Source organism: Morone saxatilis, unplaced genomic scaffold, assembly GCF_004916995.1.
Source record: "Morone saxatilis isolate NCDOM2014 unplaced genomic scaffold, NCSU_SB_2.0 Contig17, whole genome shotgun sequence".
In the NCBI taxonomy this organism is placed as follows: domain Eukaryota; kingdom Metazoa; phylum Chordata; class Actinopteri; family Moronidae; genus Morone; species Morone saxatilis.
The window spans coordinates 6,362,441-6,385,870 of NW_023339729.1; the positions used below are offsets into that span (position 1 = coordinate 6,362,441).

General features: G+C 41.2%; 1 protein-coding gene across 1 annotated transcript; it reads right to left on the reverse strand.

Annotated features, from left to right (window-relative positions):
- Window positions 1–21,366: 21,366 nt before the first annotated feature.
- On the reverse strand, window positions 21,367–22,572 carry hmx4 (H6 family homeobox 4). The gene is made up of 2 exons (XM_035659557.1): window positions 22,350–22,572; window positions 21,367–22,184 (listed from the first exon to the last, which is right to left on the reverse strand). The coding sequence occupies exons 1-2, from the start codon at window positions 22,570–22,572 to the stop codon at window positions 21,610–21,612; spliced, it is 798 nt and encodes a 265-aa protein (XP_035515450.1). The 3' UTR covers window positions 21,367–21,609.
- Window positions 22,573–23,430: the final 858 nt, after the last annotated feature.

Below are 23,430 nucleotides of genomic sequence, written 5' to 3' on the forward strand. Positions count from 1 at the left end.
CAATCACTGGGTCTGTTTAAAGCCTTATGTTTACACCTGGTTGCCCCATCGCACCGCTCTCTGCTCCTCTCTCCATATACAGGCTGTATGTGTCTGCTCCGTTACTTTGATTGTCAGCAGTTTTAGCAAGTTTCATAATGTCGCTTCACTTGCTCCGTGCTTGTAAAACATCAACCAGATAACGTTTCTCTCTCTCTGTTTCTCTGCCAATTACTAGAACGAGTCCCTGACTGGTAATATATTGGCGGCCCGCCCAAGTAAATCTATGTGTGTCAAAGGCTGAATAACCTTCCTGTGGAATAAAAATGCGTCAGCTGATCGGGTCTTCTGATCGGCGTTTATAGAGCTCACCTCTCATACTAATTAGAGCAAATATGGGCTGATTACGATCGGTGAACGATCAATCGGAGCACTCTTAATGGTGTCCGATTCTGATGCTTTGTGTAGCCATCTACCATGATTGTTGATCCTGAAGAAGGCCACAGAGATAAAATGTTATCAGCTGAATAATAAAGAAATGCATATGGAGCCAGACACTTTTTTTCCTTCTTCCAGTGATCAGCACCTCGCTACAAGCCTTGGTTTGAAAAAACAAAAGTATCGATCTGTGCATGTAGATTTGTGTGCAAGGGCAGTTTTTATGGTAAACAGGCAGCTGCAGTTTAGAGGCACAGAGCTCATCATAAGCACACACTGGCAACCTTTATGTCTATAGCAGGTTGTAGGTCAACCACTTCGGTCATGTGGGTCACAGTGTTGATTTCACAGCTTGTAGTCTCAGTCTACTCTGTGGTGCATTCAATGTGAAAGTGCTTTGCACCAGTTTGCACCATTTGTTATAGTTGAAACATGTAACATTTTGCAGCAGCTCCTGTGTTATCATGTTCAGTTTGTCTGATAACTCAAAAACCACTACATCCACAGTTAAATCCCAGTAAAGCAGTGATATATGCACGGTTACAGTATACCTGTACAGTGTAATGCAAAAAAACAACAACCCTGTAATAAATCCTATTCTGGTAATGTTTTTGTTGCCAGTCGGTGTCACTGAGAGGTGTTCACCTTCATGATCATTTTAGGTCATATTGGGTTGCATTATTTTGAAATATGTTTCAAATATTCTGTCTGTGGTTGGACAAAACGGCTGGGAGGCAAAACTCCCATCAAACTGTCATTGAAGTAAACAGAGGAGGCAACTTCCTGCTGCTCAGTGTGTAAAGGCCTGAAAGGAGAAAGCAGTAGAAGAGTGAGTGGTGGGTGTGAAGTAATTTTATGCTCTGCTTTGTGTTTCCTACACACAGCAGTGCACACACACACACACACACTCGCCATGTGTTTCTATTTTATCCTGTGTGTATGTTTGTGTGCATGTGTGATAACCTCTTGCTTGACTCTGTCTCTGTATGAGAACCAGCCGCTGCAGACGAGGATCATTACAGTGTCGTTCATTAGAGTCATCCTTTAACTTTGGATTTGCCCTCCGTCCAGCCACTCCCAAGACCTCCACTGTCTCACATTGATACCCCCCCTCCGACCTTTGATTCTGTATGCATTTGCGTGCCTTCATGTTGTATTCCTATGTTTTCTGTGTGTTCTCTAATGCTGGTCCCATTTCTCTTAAAATCCTAATATTACAAGAAACCAACTCTCATTCCAGCGCCAAAAAAACCTCAAAATAAACTTTGGCAGGCCTTTCCGTCCTAAGAGCCCACATAATCAATCATAACCAGGGCGTACAAATTCATCAGCTTGGATCCATTTTGCTGTAGTTAAAGATCAAAAGGTTGCAAGTTGACTATAGGAAGTCCAGGTACTAACCCAGCCTAATTTATCTAACATGGGAGAGATTTAGCCCCCTGAGGAGACGGGGACATGGTTTTTCTCCATCACGTCGAATATCCTCGATGGGGCTCGAGGGCACTTAGTCTTGCCGCAGCATATCCTGTATACCATTTAACATTCCATTGATCAGATTAATTGCAGTTGATTGTGTCCTGTGTGAGGAAGCCTGTGAAAGTACACATTTAACTGAAATAATTTATAAGATACATCAGATACAACATCATAAGACTTTATTTTATTTATTTATCTCTTTTTGGTCCTTTGGTTTGGTAAAATCCAAGCATATAGTACGAGTTGTTTCCGTTCTGTAGATTTGTGTTAGATTGGAAATAGTTTGATTAGGACTATTTTAAATATGACAGATTATTGTACAGTGTCTTCATTTTCTTCAGAAAAAAAATATTGCCTTTATTTGTGCCAAAACTTGCCCAAAAACATAAACCATTTCACCCTGTTTATTTTTCTAACTTTCTCATTAGTTGGCCAAACTTTAGCCTTTTATTGAGTTTGTCAGTTTGTGGCTCTCTCAACTCTCTCTTTCACTTGCACACACCTACACACACACTCACACAAACACACAATCTACGTTTCTCTGCAATTATGAATAATTGTGACTGTTGAAATGTGTGTGTGAGTCTGGAATCCCCTGGTTCTCCTCACTGCTCGAGGGGGCAGTCACCTCTGCTGCATTGGTTTAAAGTGTGTGCCTGCTCACAGACACACAAACACTCGCGCACACACACTTCACATGTTAAATGAAAGGGCAACATTCAGGAAGTGGCAGCACTTTGAAGACAGCATTTCATGTTTCCAAGCGTGGAACACTTATTGGAGGTCAGACTGGGGGTCTATTAGGCCTCTCATATTCATTACGGAGGGTGAGAGGCGAGAGATCCAGGGAACAACAATACCCCCTAGTTACTGTGACCCCTGGACCCAGGATGTTTTTCTGTTGGTTTTTGGTTGTTAACTGCTAAGGCCTTGAAAGAGGACTCGGTGTATACAGGCTGCAGTTTTGGGTTATGTTGGATACGTTTTTATTTCACTCACAACGAGGCCAAATAGGCTTCGGGAAGAGTGATTACTCACAATATTCATCACTGCGGTGTGTTTTCAGATCGTGATCCCTGTATGAAACCAATATTAGAAGGAGGTTTGGTATTTTAGAAACAAAAGAGAGCCAGAGGCAATGGCCAAGAACATTTGAAAGATGGTGGTGAAAATCATGGTGATGATTATTATCCAGACATCGAGGGAAAGGCAATTTCAATTCACTGCCTGAGGATTAATGCCAGTGAGTATTTCCTCAGCGTGTGTTGTGTGATTCTGAATGTCTTCCAGCCTGCTCAAATGTGCCATTACTATGCAGTAAAATATATCTGTAAGAGCCATTTTGTCTCTGTTACATGCGGGCGAACATGCCAAAACATGCAACGCTCCATCTCGCATAGTCACAGAAACTTAGAAATACATACAGCAGATCAAACACACACACACCTCCCGAGCCCCTTTAGGGATGATATTCTACACCACAGGCCAAAGCACATATCCTTACTGATGCAGTATCACCTCCAAGCCCTTTTCATGCACACTACCTGTAGTGTGTGTGCGTGTGTGTGTTAAGCAGACACGTCAGTTTAGACTAAGGTGATCGGCCCGCTCCGACCCAGCTCCGGCCCCGCGGGGGTATCCCAGTGTCCCGCTGTCCCGGTGTGGGAAAGCAGAGTGTTGGATGGGGTATCCCGTAGCGCCGGCCTGGCTCCTGGGCAGCAGACGGCTAAATCAGTCACAGATTGGATTATGAACGGCGAGTTATGAATACATCTTTCTTAGATTGCAGGAAAACATAAGCAGTCGTGAATGTGCTGACTGAGGCTATTTATTATGACTCCCATTACAGCGTAGACATAACATGCACACCCAGATTTAACTCCATTGAACACTTTTTTTAGGTGTTTTACTGTATTTCCCTTTTTAGTTTTTTTCTCTGTTCTTCTGTCTTTGTTTTTTTTTATCCACTTTCTCTTTCTCTATTCCTCGCTATCCATCTTCCTCTCTCTCTCCTCCTTTTTTCTCTATCTTTACACTCTCTCTCTCTTTTCCTCCTTTCTTCTCCGCCCTCAGGTCACAGACTCAGTTTCAAAGTGTTGATCCTCATCTGAAATCTATTGCAATCAGCGCAGCGCTGGGCATGAAGTACAGGCCTGTGTGATCCGATACGTGTGTGTGAGCATGCCTGTTTGTGTTCAGGTGGTTTTTTGTTCCAGTTTCAGTCCAAAATAATCAATGAGACACCTGGTAGAGCGGTTGTGAAACATGTAAGATGATGCAGTTTTCACATTTGTGCGCTCTCACTGTTGTCTTGTTTATTGGATACGCTACACTGCCCTTTAATGTTATTTCACTACCAGAATAAGAACTTCTGCTATATAAGAAATAAAACACAACCAACACAAAATCAAACATCAGGCATCATCATTTTTGTGCTTTTAATTCGATTTTTTCTTACACTTGTTTTTTTTTTTACCCAAATCTTATAATTAGATTTTGACAGATTAGTGTAGCCCATGAGAGACACACACTTGTGCATTTGTGAGAGAAGAGACTTATACATATACACTCAGTTTATGAGATACAGCTAGAAGTGTTGCAATCTACTGCAATAGGCCTGCAACAAATTCTCTGATAACGTAACACTTGTCGGTATAACATGATAAAATTCAACAACACCACAAACCGCTGCCTCCAAAATAACCGTAAAGTGAAATCAACCTGGCTCTAAAACAGTTTCATCAAAAACGGAACATTATAGCCTTCATGAAGGGACAACTTGTTGCAAGACTGTTGTCATTGCTGCACAATCTATTGGCACCAGCTTAAAAGACCTATGGTAAGTATTTGGCCGTTCGTCATTTTTGATGGAAATTACCTTTCTTGTAGTGTATAGTGGACTATACCACAACCATATTAAGCAAGTAAACACAAACTACATTTATTCATTTTAAAATATCTTCACACCAGATACAGCTTTATGGGTACTTGGGAGTTTACCGCATTGATTGGTTTTTAAAAAACGGTTTTACTTGCCAATAATTTTTTGTACAAATCTTTCAGAATTGTAACTAGAAGTCTAAAAACATAACCTTAAAAAATAAAATTGGTGCATTTAGACTGGCAAACCTCGAGAGGTTTTAAAGTTTAAATAACAGAGCCATTGTTGGGTGGATTATTTCTCAGTGGGGCTATTTTGACTGTCATCAACTTCCGTAAGTAGTTGCTCGGTCATTATTGAGATTATAGCAATATATATATGTATTGTGTGTGTGTGTGTGTGAGTGTGAGAATGTGGCTTTTACAGATATGTATGACTTTTTTTGTGTGTGCTCCTTGTCTGTGGGGCTCTGATCCCACATGCAGGGTTTTGAGTATCCGTCCTGATCACCAGGAGCTGATAAGATGAGTGTAGTTGTTGTCTTTCATCACCCTGGATGAAACATTCCTTTCTAATAGTTTGGATCAGCCTCACAGGCTGTTAACACAGGTTAGACGAAGACACTCGGAGCAATGTTACCTCTGTCCACTGGCTGAGAAAGCCCAAATAATAGCAATTTGTATGGGGAACCAGTCAATCTGCACTTTTACAAACAAAAAGAGAAAAAAAAAATATTGAAATCTTGAAAAATAAGTTTTAATATTTATGGCTGCAGTTATTGTCAATTGTATTTTCTTTATTTACAGAATTAGGAACTGATTTTCTTCAGCGGAATTATTTGGGAAAAGATATCCATTATATTGTACAACATGCTCTTTATTATCTTTTATTAGTCCCTGATCTCCTCCAAAAAAACATAATAATAATATAATATATTGCAGTTGTGACATGACAGTTATAGTAATTCACGACAGCTTCTCCAAGAGTTTAGCTATCTTGTGTTTTCTAAAAGCACAAGCGTGGATTCTTTGTAGTCTTTGTCCGTGGCCCCTCGGCCCGTGTGCCGGCCAAGTTAGGAAAAGGCCAAACCAGTTTTCTGCATTGTTAACAACATTTAATCAAAGCTCAATCAAAATAGCTGCCTTTCTTCCCGTGCCTGGCCGGAGGTAAAATATGTCTGTCGGAGGGAGTCTTGTCTCTGTCTGCTGACAGACGACCAAAGAGAGGGCTCTGTATGTTCTTATCTTCATCTAACCCGCCTGTCAATTCAACCTGCACATGAAAGAGAGACAAGAAACACCCCCTACACTAAACTGTACGGTCCTTTAGTCTCTCAGAACTAAATAATCCCAAAGAATAGACATCAACCTTTTTTAAATTTGAGGTTTCAGATGTTTTAACGCAATAAACGGGTTATTTAAGAGGGTTCTTTAATTCCCACATAGAGAAGCTTCAGTTTTTGACAAGTGTTTTTTAATTTTTCCTTTTTATTTCCAGCTAATTCACTTGAGCACAAACAATAGATGCACTGGTTTCAGTGCAGATAGTGTTACCCATATGGGAACGGTCAGACTTACAGCTCGAGTTCCCAGCCCATATGCTGACCACTCCAAGTATCAATCACTGCATCTAAATGACTTAAAAGAGCCATATTGATTACCAATACGGCATCATAAATCAACATGCAGACACTCTCTTTTTCTTATTCTCTCTGTCTTACACACATACACACACTGTCACGCAGACACATGGGCCTTATGAAATGATAACAATAAATCTGGTGGAGGGCTTTCACAGGACAGAGAGATGCAGATGAAGTCACTCTCAGGCTGCTTGTAACCTGATAGATGAATAGAGACAAAGAAAATCAAAATGGAAAAGTGTGATGAGGAAAAAAAGCTGGAAAGACAGAAAGAGGTTCAGAAAATGTTTACTTTGGTATGTTGTAATTAAAACAAAGTCTATTTCCTGCAACGCTCTAGCATCTACTGTATGTTTTCAATTTGATTCTGTGTACAAAGTGATGGGTTTGTCTCCTCCATGCATTCCCACTCAGTAATGGGACACATGTTCCTCTGCTGCTTGGCCAGAGGGCATACATGGAAACTCTGCAGCAATAGAAGCATTTCAGACTCGAAATGTGTTTTATTCACTTATTTATTTATCTCCACAACACCCTTGCAATATTGATTGAATCAAGAAGTCGCAGCATTTTTAAAAGCTTTATAGAGCTCCGAAGAGGAGGGAACACCTCTGTGATCGCTTCAGGTGAAATCCACACAGTATTTAAGATGGAGCAGCATTCGTTTGTGCTCCTCCTTTTTTCTTCTGGTGGCGTGTGTACTATTTCTTTTAGTTTACTTCTTTCCGTTTATTTCTTCACCCTCTGGTTTGCTGTGTAAGTACAGGCAGCACACTTCTGAAACAACAAACACGACAAGCTCCGTGCAATAGAAGTATCCCATCTAATATTTATCAGTATAACTCGACCTAGACTCTGTGAATTGAGTTGTGTTCAGCCACTCAATTTAGTGTGAAGTTGGAGAGAGAGGGGAGAGCGCTGAATACAGATGGTATTTTTAGGTGGTAAAACTCATTCAGTGTGCTTGCCGCAAAATGGAAACGCAGCCAGAGATTTAGCTTGTTCTGTTTGATTTTCGCAAGGTTTGAAGCAAGAGATATAAGTACAAACCAAACCGAGGATAAGGCTGGTGCTTTTCTATTTTTCTCAACAAAGATATAAACCTTTAAAAACATAAATATATAGTCTAAAAAGTATATTGGAGAAACATGAAACAACATTTTTGGTAGTTTTTGGCCAACAATGGAGGTGAATGGAACCCACAAGATACGCCACGCTTTAGCTACATAGGCAATACTTGTCAGTAAGAGCAATGCGTTGTTGGTTTTGGTCTGTCCGTGCAAATTCGTTGACAATAAGAAAACCAAAATCATAGTAGTAGAATCAGAATAATGCTGCTTTTATTGTTTAGCTCCTTAAGGTTGTTTGTTTTGAACTGGTCCGTTGGAATTAAGCAATTTAGGTCACATTTATTAAGATATTACATTAGCGCTACTTGACATCACTCAGCAATATTCAAATATATTCATGACATGCAATTATTTGTCTTATTTGTTGATGACAGCTGCATAGGTGGCAGCTCTGCGTAGTCTCAGTGTTCGATGTGTTCCTGGATTGTTTGTGTAGAAAATGACTCACCACTCTGTTCTTCTATGAACACTTGTGCAGCTCGTTAAGATGCTGTTAGTCGTGTAAGTTCTAATTAAAATTGTGGCTCTTGTGATTTTCTAATAGTTTACATCATGACTTTGACATAAAAAACGATGGTTCAGCCCTATTACCAGCCTTATCCTTTAAGTCAACCCACATACATAATATATGTCTAAAATAACTCTGAATTCATTTAATTATAATTTGACAACCTTCCTGTCTTCCTGTCCATCTCTTCTCCTCCTGTATTCATCTTTCTCTTTCTTATGGTTTTATTTGCTTCGTCTAAATTGCACCATGTCTGTCCTGTCTGGCAGTGACTCTGTTTAATAGCTCCTCACTCACTCCTCGCCCTGTCAGGGATGTGAGGATTTGGCGGCACTTTTCTTCTTAAAGCAGGGCAAGTCTCATTAAATTTGCATTAAGTTATAAGACATACACACGTACAGGCCCTTACACACAGAAACACTTAGCACTGTTTGTTAGAATATTTTTAATGCCAACACAAACACAATTCAAGCGCTGTAATCCCCATTGGCATTTAAATGAGCAGCATGAGCCCTGATTATAACGGTCTTCACTTTAATGGGCCTTAGGAGACCAAAGAGTATATTCCAGTTAGAGACTGATGAGTGTATTCCACTTTATTGTCCCTCTTATTAACCCAGAGTCCGTTTTTCCTGTGCCTGTCTCCTGGTTTTTCTCAGTCTAGTCTCTTTCACATCTGTTGTCAACCCCCTCACTCTTTCTTCTCTCTATCTCTCTCTCTTTCTCCCCCGTTCTCTCTGGTCATACAGTCCAGTTCTCTGCTCTCTCATGTGGAAACGTAAAACTCAGTCACTCTTCTGGCTCTCTCACTGCTCAGCGAGCCTGTATGCTACAGTAGTTATTTTCAGTGTTAGCAGCGTTAGGTATTGCTCATGAAAGCTTTGGTAATGGATTTGCTATTGATTAATGAGGGTTGAGGAGGGTCTGAGGTCAATTATTATCAAGCATTTCTATATATGGTTCAGACATATGCAGCATAGTGTCCAGTTTGCTACAGCCGATATTCAGTCAGGCCTGCTCTGCTCGATCAGTTAATTCTCTGGGAAGACATTGGAGGTGTTGCTGTAATTTTATGTGATCCCACGGGAACGATTTCCCCTTTTGCTGTTTTGTTTTCTAGCTGTGCTATGCCAAGAAGAGGCGAATATTACACCCTGAAGATGTGAACCTGGTTTGAAATTAGATTTGTATGCCTTATTAAAGTACAGAGTGATAAATGATTAATCTGGCTTTTCTAAAGGAAACATCATGAATAGTTCAGAGACTTAAGGCTGCATATAATACTGAAGTCGACAGGGGCGTGGGAGAGTGGAAGTGTGAGAAAGAGCCTCAGAGACCTGTTCCTGTGTTGTGAAAACAAAGACACACATCAGACTGGATGGTTACAGATGTCACTGCCAGAAAGAAAATGGAAGAAACAGAAACCAGGGCTTGGTCAGTGTTATTTCATCTGAAGCCAAAGGTTGGTCCCCACCAAACTGCAGTTAGTGCTGCAAACTGCAAAATGCCATACAGTAGGTGGAGTTAGGATTTATTTACAGCAAAGACGAGCAACGTAAATTCAAATGTGGCCCATTCTTTGTTTGGCTGTATTTTCATTAGATTGAAGCTGTGATAATCAATTGTGATAGATTGAGGAAATGTACAGTTGAATTGTACGATAGGTTCATGCTCTATACATGAAGAGTCCACAGTCTAGCAGCTCTGTGAGGCCATTCTTAGGCACAACAGTGCTTTGACCTAAACGCTAACATTAGCATGCTAACATGGTCACGATGATGCACATTCTTTGTTTAGTAGGTATAATGTCTACCATATTCAACATCTTAGTTTAGCGTGTTAGCATTGCAGACATTGGCTAATTACAACTCAACAGTTGTGCAGCTGAGGTTGATGGCCATAATTTTGACCAGATGATTGCAAAAGATGAAAAGCCTGAGAATCACCAAAATTATTACAGTTCTGTGGGGAACATGAACATCTGTACCAAATTTCATGTAAATCATGAAATAGTTGTTAAGATATTTCACTTTAAACCACAAATGTGAACCTCATGGTGGCGCTATAGAAAAAAAGTCTGGGGACCATCAAAGTCAGTAGTATTCATCCTCTGGGGACCATGAATGTCTCGGAAAAAAAACCTTGTGGAAATCTGTGGCATGCTGCTAGCATGGCTAAAATAAAGTAGTTAAAATTCAGTTTATTTGAATTTAGTTGTATCTGCAGATACAGTATAATCCTAAAAATGTTGCACAACACTAAGAATTCATATTGGGCCTATATGTAAAGTATGCACATGCCTGTAAACAGAAAGGCACACACAGATTACAGAGCGGGATAGTATGAAGACCTGCAGTCCATTCTGTGCTCCAGTTTGAGCGTCTGATCTGAGCAGAGCAGACAGGCGAGAACAGCGTGCCCTAGAGTCATGTAAAATGCAAAGGAATATACTACTCTATTAAAACCTCCTGATGGCTGAGAGAGGCTACACACACACACACACACACACACACTTGCATACACATTCTTATGTTTATACACACATGAGCGGAATGCACTTACTTATTGTTCAATCTGCAGCATCATAGCATCCAGATACCAGCACTTAGTAATTCTTGCTTATGAATGGCATACATTTGCATTAACTGCCTCAAGGATGAACCTTTGAATGTAGAAATATTACTGCTCTGTGCTTTATAGCAGTCTGTTAATCAGGTCTGCGGGAGCTGTACGATTATTTAATCTTTTCAATAACCATAAAGGGAAATCTGTTTTCTTGACCGACAGAATCGACCCAGATTCAGAGCTGCGATTTGTTAACCATCTTCATGGCACCTCCTCATACCAACTTGTCATCTGGTGTCTCTTCCACAACACTTTTGAGTGCACTCCTAAGTGTACTTTAACTCTAGCAAGTCCACATGTTCTCGTTTCATTATTAAACCCTCCCAACAGACTATCAACTTTTTTATTCTGCCTGCCGCCAGAAGTTGCCTCCTTTCATATATTCTCCAGCACTCATCTAACTATAACCCCAAACGACGCTTTAAAACACTTAAGTTTGAAACCGCCCCTCAAACACAGGACAAAATATTTACTTCAAGACAGGAATATTTTTCTGTCTGAAAACAAGCAGCCTTTATGCCTCCTTAAGTAGCGAAAGTGCCGGGAGTAGTGCAGCGCTGAAAAGAGAGATCTCCGATGACGCGTTCCTTTATCATCGCCAGAAGAGCCGGGAGACGCTTTTATGAGACATGCACATTATTATTGATAGACAATCTCACAGCTGCAGGGCAAGAGTAGTTAATGTCGACTTAGGTCTCATGTTCGTCTCTATTCTGTCCGCTTAATTGATGTGCAACATAGTGATGAACATTGCATTTCAGCTGAGTTGGTGAGCCAGGGGTTAACCAGGGTTACCTGAATGCTTTCTAGTGTTCAATTGAGGCTGAATTAAAGCAGCAAGTGTACACATCTCTCTGGGTACATCCTCCATGTAAGAATGTCTACACATATACATAACATCACAAATACTCCTTTGGACAGACAACACACACACACCTCTGTGTGTATACAAACACACAGACACAAAACATCTTGAGGCTGATCCCAGGTAACGATGTAAAAGACAAACGATGAATCTCAGAGCTCTCCCGAGGCCTCAGTGTGACTATTTTTGGAGTCGGTGCTCATCTCGGCTCATCTCCTCTGACTCTCTCTTACCGCTTACAGTTTGCTCTCTCTCTCTCTCTCTAATGCTTCCCTAAAACGCTTGCTCACCCCGAGCCACTTGTTTATCAGTCTAATGTTTGTTCTTGTCAGGGACAATATGTTCTCTCTCTGCAGCAGTCTACTCAGTTATTCTTCATCTGGCCCCTGGGCTGTTCTTAGTCAGCCCATGTCCCCAGACACCTCTCCACTGACCAACGAGGGCTTTAAGTGTTTATGGCTGTTAGGTGTAGGCTTCATACGAGCAAATTAGGTAATCTGGGTGCAGAGGGCATTTCGGGGAAGCCAAGTGTTAAGGCATTTTGTAAAGGCTGATTGGAGTGAGGCTGCTTTGTGACATCATACAGGGGCTATGAAGGAGTCATTATAAACGCACTTTTTGTTTACGACAAGAATAGATTATGGTTGTACTTCAGCTAAGATTTTCTTTGTGACTCCAGAAGAACATAAAGAAAAAGAAAACAAAAATCATCCTGAAGGTATATTGCTAAAAGCGTCTTTACTCAATCCCAGTTGAGGCATCACAAAAACTTCCGTAAGCTTCCGGACCAAGAGGAATTTTCCTTTTTTCGTTTCCATCCACTTGGGATGCGAATTCACACCATTAGCCCCCCACCCCACCTCACACCACCCCACGCCATAAATATTTCAACTTCTCAATCTATATTCATTATAAAACACATGCCCAATGCAGTATGTGGTTGTGAGGACACAGGGCTTTTATTTATTCATCTTATTTATTTATATTTCTTTCCTGAGGGCGAGACGTTGGTTTCTATCCATCTGTGCTGATTGCTGGCTATTACAGAGCACTTAGAGCCTCTCCTGAACTGGCCAGAGGGGAGCACAATCCTCGAGAGATCCGCCTGCTTCAGGGCTAAAAGGTGTGTTTGTTGTGTGTGTTTTTTGAGGGGAGATAACAGAGAGTTATTATGAGAGTGATAGTAAACACAAAATATCTGGAATGAAAGACAGAAAAACTTGTGTAAATGAGAATTGCGTTGTAGTTTCTTACAGGATCGTGTTCTCATCACAGGATTATTCTTGTCATGTTCAATAAATTATTTTTCATGCACATTAAATGTACACTCTGCTTAAAAATGTATTCCTCCTGCTCCACTTATGTAGGTGTGAGCTTAACATGCCCCTGCTGATGTTAAAGTTTTCTTTAAAGTTATCTACCCTTTTCTTCACCTTATCACATACTATTCTGCCTCATGTATCTGTCCTCAGGATATCAGGATATCATTTTGTTACATAATATAGCAAAATCCAAGGCCTCTGGAAGTATTCAGCCTCAAAATATTAAAAAAGAAAAGAAAAAAGAAACAAACACAAGGGTCTGCATTGGTGTGGGTGTATGGTTTCAGGTACAGGTGAGAGGATGAAATCCAGGAAATCATTCTAGGAAGTCCAGTTTGAGTAACAGACTTGTTAATATTAAGACTTATTAAATGCCAAAAACATCGAGTTGACATATTTTGTCTACAGTATGTGCTTGGCCAACAATTTGGATTGGCAAAAGTTGAGCCAGGTTCATGTTTTTTGCTCCCAGCTATTTCTTTTTTCCAGATCCCTGGGACCCTGTACCGGGACCTGGTGATGTTATTAAATGCTTGGACTCTTCATTTTAGCTAAATATTGTAGAATACGCTGCAAACTATAAGGTGCACATTGCAAGGACTAATATTTTCAGCCATACAGCCACATCAGTAATGGTAGAACTACTGATCAATACATTTATTATGGCCCATCCAGAGCCCCACATTCTCAGCCCAACATGGGCTTGGAGTCAAATTTCAATTCAACTAAATTAGGACTAATGTTTTAGCATGCTAAATTTGGAATGTTTCAGCTTAATAAACAGGTGCAAGCACAATGTTGCATCACAAATGGTTACTTCTTTAGCAGTCAAGAAGGGTCAGTGAACAAAGTGAAGATTCATGTACCAGCTCTGCTGCCTACCTACCACTAGTAACTGTTTATATTTAGCCACCAGCCATTTTCTTCTGCCTGTTGCTGGCATTGGTTGTTTCTTCAATTTATCTTTGAACCCTCCGCGCCAGCTAGCCGCCTGGTCAGCAACACCAGTAGCAAGGACATCAGAGCCTGATCCTCCAGGCTTCACGGTCTGAAGCCCACTGGACTACAACAGTGCTGCTGGCTGAGTGTCTTGGCTCGTTCTGCTGGAAGAGCTGTCCATCCAACTGGGAACACAGCAGAGTTCAGACAGCCTTAACTTATTCTTCCTTCTCATTAAAATAGCTATAATCACTTTTATATTTCATTTAATTCACTACAGCTACAGTTCAGTGGTAGCAATACTTACTCTCTTAGTAGTGCACTAGTCTGGTAAAGTTTCTTTTATACATATATTTTTTTAATGACACAAGGGGAAATTCCCTACAATATATAGAAGCACTATTTTAACTCTAACCATTGTAGCAACACCCGTGGCATGTTTCACAACAAACATGGTGTGCTTTTTTTTTTTCTTTCAACATCCCGGTACTTTCCAGTCCGAATCTCACATCTTTGTTTTGTTGTCCAATGTCTTAGTGATTGTCCTGTTGGACAGGACTGTGATAAAGCGTGTAGCCCTTAATTAGATAACAATATTGGAACAAAGACTTGCAGGACCGGGAGTGTTTGGGGACTGGGTTTCACTGCAGCTATTTACTCAGCAGCATCCAGTGAAGCTGTAAATGGCAGCAGGCCAGTGTCTGTCGGGTCTCCAGGGTGCTACTGTGTGTCATGTCACTATAGAGGCATGCAGGTCAGCTCTGCTACACACATAGTACATGTTCTGCTCTGCTTAGATCTGGATGACCGCATCTTGTGGTATAGCACCATCAAGGTGTGCGTGGGAAGGTTGGGTGAGCCTTTGTAATTGAAGGTGTATGTGTGTTCAGTGTCACAAAAACAATCTGTCCAATAGTGTGTGTACATGCCTTTTTCTCCTTCCTGATACCGAAAGTTTGTGTGTCGGCCGATACTGAATACCGATCTGATGCATACATAAAAAAGATATAAAAAATAGGAACAAGCGTATACTAAGCCTGTGTTACTGCTTTCATTGTTGTATGGCCTGGCTCAGTGTCAGAGCCAGAGTTAGAATAGGGCAGGTCATGACTTCGCTATTGTTGTAAAGAAATGTCAAACAGGATGCTTGGGGGTTAATAAATGACATGGTATTGGACCGGTACACAGACATGTAATCGCAGAAACCCATCAGAGAAATTTCTAATACTGGTATATGAACGACTCTACAGGAAACAAATAGCTGTGTGGAGCATAGCTGGAAAATCTGTATTAATGCTGGGAACATGAATTTAATGAAATTTTAACCTGTTTAATTTCAAGAAAGTTGTGATAAGAATGCAAATTTCCAAAACGTTTGTCATGAATATATAGTAAATGTGATTGTGCATGCGTGCAGCAACATTGCATTCATTGCTGGTGACCCAACTAAAATCAGATATTTCTCTGTGAATGTCACTTTAAAAATGGATGTGGTGTCTTGGTACCAACAACATGGGAACTCACAACACAACCTTTGTATTCCAGTGATAAAACAGAGATTTAACATGAGTACATTTAGTATTTAAGCATTTCAATGAAATGCAAGCAAGTGTAAATTATGCAGGTTAGTGGAGGACAGAGAAAGATAGTGCTGGTTTAACGGATGCCGGAGGGCGTGGGGGGGAGGAAAAGTTAGGACACTCTGACAACTGTATCTGTTGTTAATGGACCTATATTGACTGTCAGTATGAAACCACATTGAGTATTCCATGTCTGCAAATAGTGAAGCTCATTCTCTGGTGTTATGGATAAGTGTTGACCCCCCTCTCCCTCGCTCAAATGCTTCCCCCCAGGCTTAGAGCATCCCTCCCCTGCCTCCCGTCCTCCTCCTCCTTCCTTCTCCTCTTTCCTCTTCCTTTATCCCTCCATCTTACCTATTGATTGGCCAATAATGTGTTTTCAGTGGTAGATTAATGGCACATTACCCTGACAAGGGTGTCTGAGGGGACAGGACGTAAGGGAGGGCGTGAGAGACGATGCTCTTTAATTGATACATGGTGAGAGAGAGAGAGAGAGAGAGAGAGAGAGAAAGAAAGAAAGAAAGAGATGTAATGAAAAAAATAATTATATTTGGATTATTTTACATATATTTACTGTTGGTTTTTCTCTGTAGTTTTGACTAAAGCAACAAGATAGATACTTGACTCCAAGTAGAGCTGCTGTGGCTAAGAGGCATAGCGGGTCGTCCACTAATCGGAAGGTTGTTTGTTCGATCACCGGCTCCTCCCGCCACGTGTCGAAGAATCCTTGAGCAAGAATAACTGAACCCCCGAATTGGTGTGTAAAATGATGCTATGAGTTAGTTTTCTGCTGTTGATGGCCTTTTTGCATCACCTGAGTGAATGTGTGTGAAAGGGCAAATAATGTAAAAAGCGGCTTTGAGTGGGTCGGAAGACTAGAAAGGCTCCATACAAGTACAAGTACAAGTCCATTTACCATTTACCATTTGACTATAATGTGTCAATAGGGTTACAACGTCATTGTTTGTTTGACAGTTCTACTTTAATTGATCAAACAGGAAAGCTTACTGCGTCTCAAACACGTAAACACATGGCCGGCACCAGGGTTTTTTCTCTCCCGGTGCTAATGGGGAACTTGATCAATAGGGCTGCTAAAAAAAATTGTCGATTTTCATGACTTACTTTATAAGGAAGGTCTTGTTTTTATCGTTAAAGCAGATATGGCACGCAGAAAATTTGATATAAATGTCGTTTTTAATTGAGTTTGAATATTCAACAAAATAGCTATAAGCCCAATATCACAACATCACAGCACGAGTTCTATGACAATGACGGTTGATCGTCGAAACTATAATATTGAAATGGAATTAAATAGATGGTTTGTACAGACATTCGTGTTCCCCAGATGATCTATCCTACACACTCCATATTTTGTGGTCTGTGGGACTTGAACCGGCGACCCTCCAGTTCCCAAGCCAAGAAAGTACAGTGGCTGCAAAAAACGTGAATGCCCTATGTAGAGCCAGTGTTTGGTTCGTCCCTTCTGGGCTACTGTAGAAACATGGCGTTTCAACATGGCGGCCTACATGGAAGGCAACCATTTCTGGTTTGCTGTCAAATCTGGTGCAAATATTAATATTCCCCTCAGGAGGACTTGTAGTAAGTGGTGATCCCCTGACTTTTCCTTACAAGCTGTCATCAGATCAAAAGTTCAGTTCGTCCGATACTTGAAAACCAGCTAAACTAAGGTGGTCCCATCAGCTTGCTAACATCATGCTAACATGCTAATATGGTGAACATGGTAAAAAAAAATATACCTGCTTAACATGAAGCATGCTTGCATTGTCTTTGTGAGCATGTTAGCATGCTGGCTTTTAGTTTATTTTTGGGGGGGATAAAAGTAATATTGCCTCTTCTCCTCTATTAGTTTCCTTGTACTTTTAAATAGCTGTATGTCAGACCTTGGCTACAGTGTACTTTGCTGTATGTTGCTTGCTAAATCATAAAATGTTGATTAGTTAGATAGTTTAGTGAGTGTTTACAGGATCACGATCATCTGTGTGTACAAGTTAAACATTAAGTAAGAAGCGTCTTACAGTTACGCTGAAATACATTGCTCCTGTTTATATTGCATGTTCTAAATCTATAAATTAATTCATTATTTTTTAATTTTTTTTACTCTTTCACTTAGTTTACTTTGCAATTAATTTCTGGCTGCAGTCCAATCTCGTCGCTTCTTCTCTCATCCCTGCACTCTCACCTCTTATCCGTGTATCACTTGCTTTTATCTGATTCCATCCCCTCTGCCGTCGTTCAATTTCCTCCAGCAGTGTGCATCATGAAGAAGAGGGGGTTGACTAAATTAGCAGATCAATAGGCCATCAAACAGTCTTTAAGTGTGACACATACAGACCTCCTGTCTCAGGTTTCCCCCTCTAACTAATAGCCTTGTTGTTTACTTTACAATGCGCTGTGTCATGTAGTTTTGGTCTCAGGTTGCCCTCCAGTGCATCGGGACACCCCTGGGGAATCCTTGGTCAGGACTGATGCTGGAGAGCACACTCACACATGCTGCTGAAACATTTTGGTTTGGAAAGTGTCTTGTTTTATCTTAACATTGTTGAGACATTTTTGAACAGACAGCTGTGGTTTATATGATTTTTTCCCCCTCATATTGAGAATGTTTCTTCACCATATAGACAAATGTATCTGTAAATATATATAGGCCTAAAACGAGGCATTTATCTGAAATCCTCAATGTGAATTCTTTAGGTGACAGTCTTGTGTTTGTGCTTTCATGTCACAGAAACATGCTCGGGGACAGTCTCTCCCATCGTCCCGAGTAATGACCTTTGTCAGATGACTAGGAGAGGTCAGCAGAGGTTGAAGTAACAAGTGAGCTGACAGAGGGGGGCCCCCACCTAGTCATGCAGAAAGGAGCTGCCGGAGACTTTTACAGCGGCGTAATGTGCACACATACTCTGAGTCGCCCTCCAACCAACAGGAACAGGACTTTCTTGCTCCTGACCAGCCAGACCTCTGCTATAGAGAGGCGCAGACCCATGCAGAAACACAAACGTGATCGTAGCTTCTCGAACACAAACACACACTCATCAACTGGTTCTGTCCAATCCCTCCCCCCCTCTCTGTCTCTTTGTTACACTCTTCTCCTCAGTCCTTCTCATTCAGTCATAATCACACAGTTGGGCTTCACTGCTCAGACTACTGTGATGAGCCATGACAAGGCTAGAGGCGGGAGGCAAGTGCAGTAAGAGTGGGAGAAGAGGATGGAGTGACAACATGAAAAGAGCAGAGTGGTACAAACAATTAGCACTTCTTATAACAAGAATTGAGGAGAATTAGTACATTTCTGTCTGAAATGTAAGGAGTAAGGTCATTCATAATAATAAATAAAATTAAAATGATGATCATTATTATGCCTTATTCTCAGTCTCTGAGTGCCTTAAAGATAGTATGATCTTCAATGTGTGACTCCATTAAATACAGCTAAAAGACGTTAGTAATATACCATTTGGCCACACCTCGCATCTCGTCTGCCGTCATGTCTGAGCGGGTAGCCGCCTGGGATTGTGGGTGCTGAGCAGTAGTGTGTGTCTCTAGCAGCTCTGAAACACGAGACAGCCAGCCAAAATGACGGGCCTTTGGTGAATAGACACACGCACAAACACACAGTCAGTGTCTGTAAATGCACACAGTGATGCATGCCAATGCCTCAGAGATTTCTTTATTATTTGGTGCAGTGGATCGATAGTGAACAAATAGCATCCTGGTTTTTGATGTAAAATCCAATTTATATCAGAGATATACCTTTTAAAAGTTTATTTTTACATTCAGTCTGATTTAGGTCTACGTTAATAGAAATGTGAAGGGTAAGTGTTGTGGCAAAGTGCACGCGGTCATTTCAGATTCGATTTTAGTTTAAACCACAAGTTGGATCCAGTTTAGTTCTGCACCACGATTAAATCAAATCAAATCCAAGTCAAGGATATTAAAGTTTGTAGCACAAGGAGAAAAACAATTCCCTGCAGGGATCAATAAATTGGTCTTCGGAAAGTCATGAGATTCCAAATAACTTCACACTGTGTAGCTTTTACGACTGTCACAACCATTTGAATGCTTTTAAATGTGAGTCTCTTTAAACAATCACAAAGCTCTAAAGAGTTTAACTCCAAAATATCTAGTGTAGTGGGTTGTATTTACCTCAGTATGTTCACAAATGTGTTTGCTTTGCAACGAGAAGCAACATTACTCATTGTGTTGCTTATAAGCTATGCCACAATGCTTACGTACGTTGTCTCCCCCTGAATATGGAGGTCACAGGTTAAAGATGCTCATTGCTTTGTACATTTCTTGTTTTTCTCTGACTTTCAGTATTATTGCAGTTGAAATGGACCTCCTGGTTATATCCAACTGTAAGTGCTGGGTACTGACTTTTCCTCTTTTATTCCTGGACTGTTCTCCTTGACCACATTATAAAGAGTTACACATTCCACAAAGCAGACGATGTGACAGCTTATCAGAAAAAAACGGAAATTAGGAAAGCAAATGACTCCTTTCTTTGTAGTTTAGTGCATTAATTCACTCTGGAGTCTGAGGTGAGTTTCCAAGGCACAAACCCAGCTCTTTAGTAATATGCCTGACTTGAAGCTAGGCCATAAGGAATTAACCTTGGCTTGGCTTCACAGGAGTTCGAGCTCTGCTTACCATTGTGTACACTTTAAATTATGCTGAGGCTGCTGGTATAGCGGCCTATGGCTGTGGTACGACAGCAGAGTGGACTCCGTTCAGGAAGACAGCTGTCTCACACAGAAGGAAGGGCCGAGCCTCAGCTCCTGTCTGCATCTCTCTACCACTTCCTGCATGGATCACCATTTTCCCTAAATGTTTCAGTCTCTCAACGAGGAACAAAATTAGTCTCCATGTGGTGTAGGTGTGGAGTCTCACCCCCCATCTGTCCACCCCTACTTGCAGGTACCTGCATAGATATGTATGGATCAGTATCAGTATCCGAAATATTTTTAGTTTTTCAAAGAGGAACAAAATGACTCTAAGATCACATTGCCAATCTGTCATACCATAATGTATCATTTATATTCTTAATATGTCGGATATTTGACCAGTTGCAGATTTTGATATTGATGTCCACCATTTTGTATTTTTTTCCCAGACCTGCTGACATTATTTCAGTCTTATAAAATGGACTTGTTCCTTCTTCTTATAATATCAAGCTGTTAGTAATGGATTTTATACGTGATTTGATGATGCATATTTTCAACCATTTATACAGACTGCCTTGCTCCCAACTTGATATACAGTACAGTGGTTCAGACATGTTGAGGCCTGAGTTTTTGCAGAAATAAAATAGGAGTGTGTGCCTACAAGCAAGTGAATTAGCAAGCATTGTGTCATTTTAGATTAAGGGGCCTTTACTGACACTTAATGATTGGTTTGATTTAAAATTTTACTATAACTTTTACAATAGCTGTTTAATGTGTTCAATCAAGTTCTCTCATTATTTTACCTATAAATGTACCAATTTACTGTATAAACTACTGACTGGATGAATGAACGAACTAAACCTGTTTGAAACAGAAAAAAGTTCAAAATAGTGAATCAATTCTGTAAAATGTTCTTAAATGAAGATGTTTTAATTACAGTTTCAGTAAGTGGTGTAATGAGCCTTTAGGCAAACGTGGAATAAAGTAAGAATAGTAGGATACTCAGAAAAAAAATAGACATGCGTGAAACATAGAATAAAATGTTAATTACATTCATTTAAATACATAGATAATTTCAGTAATTCAAAATTCATTATGATACAGGAAATGCATGCAAATAGCTAGGCTATAGTAATTTCTTTGGTGGCTTAAGCTGCTGGAAATGCTGTTGTTGATAGTTGTAGTAATAAAAATAACAATAATAATAATATAATAATAATAATAATAATGTTATGTAAACAATAAAATGTTTGAATTGATACAGTTTTAGGCCTCCCTCAGGCTATCATTAGCTCAGCCTGCTATTTCTTAAAAACGGCTATGTGTAACTAGCAGGTTTAGTGTCAGGCCTACGAAACCCATAGCTTTGACTGAAAAATAAATAATACCGAATCAGCTTATTTTGTAAGTGATATGTAACTACTCCTCTGTCCTTGGACACTAAGGCCGCAGGTCCGGCCCCCCACCTTAAACACCTTAAATGCTTGAAACTTGGCAACAGACCACCAAAAAGTGTCTCTTTCACGTGGGGAATGAATGAAAGCATCATACGTCCCCGTCATACAGGCTGAAGTACTTGCTGGCGTTTGAGAAGCAGAGGTAAGGCGTGCTACTGCCCGGGTATACAACGGGCAGAGGCATGGGCAGCAGGCATCTCCCCAGCAGGTTGCTCTCTTTGTACAAGGCCGGGAGCTGCCCCACCACCACGGGCTTTCCAGTCTCGGGGAAATCGGTAACAGGTCCGTCGATTTCAGTCGAGATTTGCCGTTTCAATTTATTCCTGCGGTTCTGAAACCATATTTTCACCTGGGTCTCCGTGAGCTGAAGGGAACTGGCGAGGCAGGCGCGCTCGGCGCTGCTCAGATAGCGTTTCATGTCGAAGGTAGACTCCAACTGGAAAATCTGTCTCTTGGAAAAAATAGTGCGCGTTTTCTTTTTCGTTATAATTTTGCTCTTCTTGGCGGGGCTGCCTCCTTTGTGGGGGTCCGTGGCCGTGGTGGTGGAGCTGCTGTCGTCGCAGCTACTGTCCCCGCTCTCGAAGCGCACCTCCGTCGCCTTCTTCGGGTCTCCGCGGCTGGTGATGACCGATTCCGTTGCTCCGTTGCAGTCTGTTGTCAGCTCTGCGAACAATATTGGTAGACACTTGGTTTAACCCGCTGTGGTTCAAGTTTTAACTGTTACATTGCCCTTAAACTGCACGTAAAATCACCGGACGGGAGTCGTGCGTAATGGTGAAAACTAATGACAGTCTAAACACAGCTACAAATACACCAAACCCGTCTTACCACTTTGGTTAAGCCTGCTGCCCGGGTCCTGCCTCTGCTGGGCTACGTGCTCCTCGTGGTGACTCTGGAAACCGTCTTTACGCATCGCCGTGGCCGAGTCATCCTGCAACCCGGCGGGGTGACAGCTGTCCCGGTTCCTCCCGCTTGTCTTGAGATTGAGGATATTGTCAATAGTGAATTTCAGAGAGGCGGCGGGTCGACATGTTGCGTCCACTTTGTTCATATTCTCCAATGCTTAAGTCCGTTTTTTTGTTTACTTCCGCGACTCTACTAAGTCTGAACTGGGACGTTGATCTGACCACTAACGTCTCGATACTCCGCGCACCATAGCAGCAGCCACTGAGCAGACACTGCTGGGCTGGCGACGCTCTGCATGCACCGTTACTGCACACACCGGATGGAGCACGCATTGTCCTCGTTGATTGGTCCAGAGGAGCGTGCAGCGCGGTCCAATCACAGCGAGGGGATGGGAGGAGAAGGAGGGCAGGAGAGTGTTGTTGTGCCATCCCTCCACTCCCCTCTGCACCCCCCCCCCCCCCCCCCATCCTCATGCATCCCCAGGAAATCCAGCGATAGTGTTAATTTCGGCTGTTATTTTCACAATGTGATGTTCCGCAGTGGAGACCATTCACAAATTGATGTGGTTTTCGATCGTTAGCCCGCCATTCTCTTCCAGCTTGTGGTCTGCCCAGGCCAATTTGATTCATTGGAATTTCAAGATTTGGGGTTATTGTTGTGTCCAAACAGTGGCGAGAAAAAGTTTGCGCAAACTGTTTTAACCGAAAAGTAAATCGAATCGATTATTATTGCATCGTGTGGACGATGTTTGTGAAATTTATCGTCATTTGTTTTTTTGGTTCTCAATGAGTAATGAATTGTGTCTCTGATTTTGGCATGCTGCGTTTTTAAGTAGCTTTCTTGTAAAATATAAAATAGATACCAACAAAGACGTTGGCTTTTTTCCACCATTAAATTCCAATTTTGCATTCAGCGTAAATGAACGTTTTTTTCCATTTATGGGATCATTTTACTGTATTTTTAGTCATTTACTGGGTTAGTCATATAGGCTAAATTTAGGCGT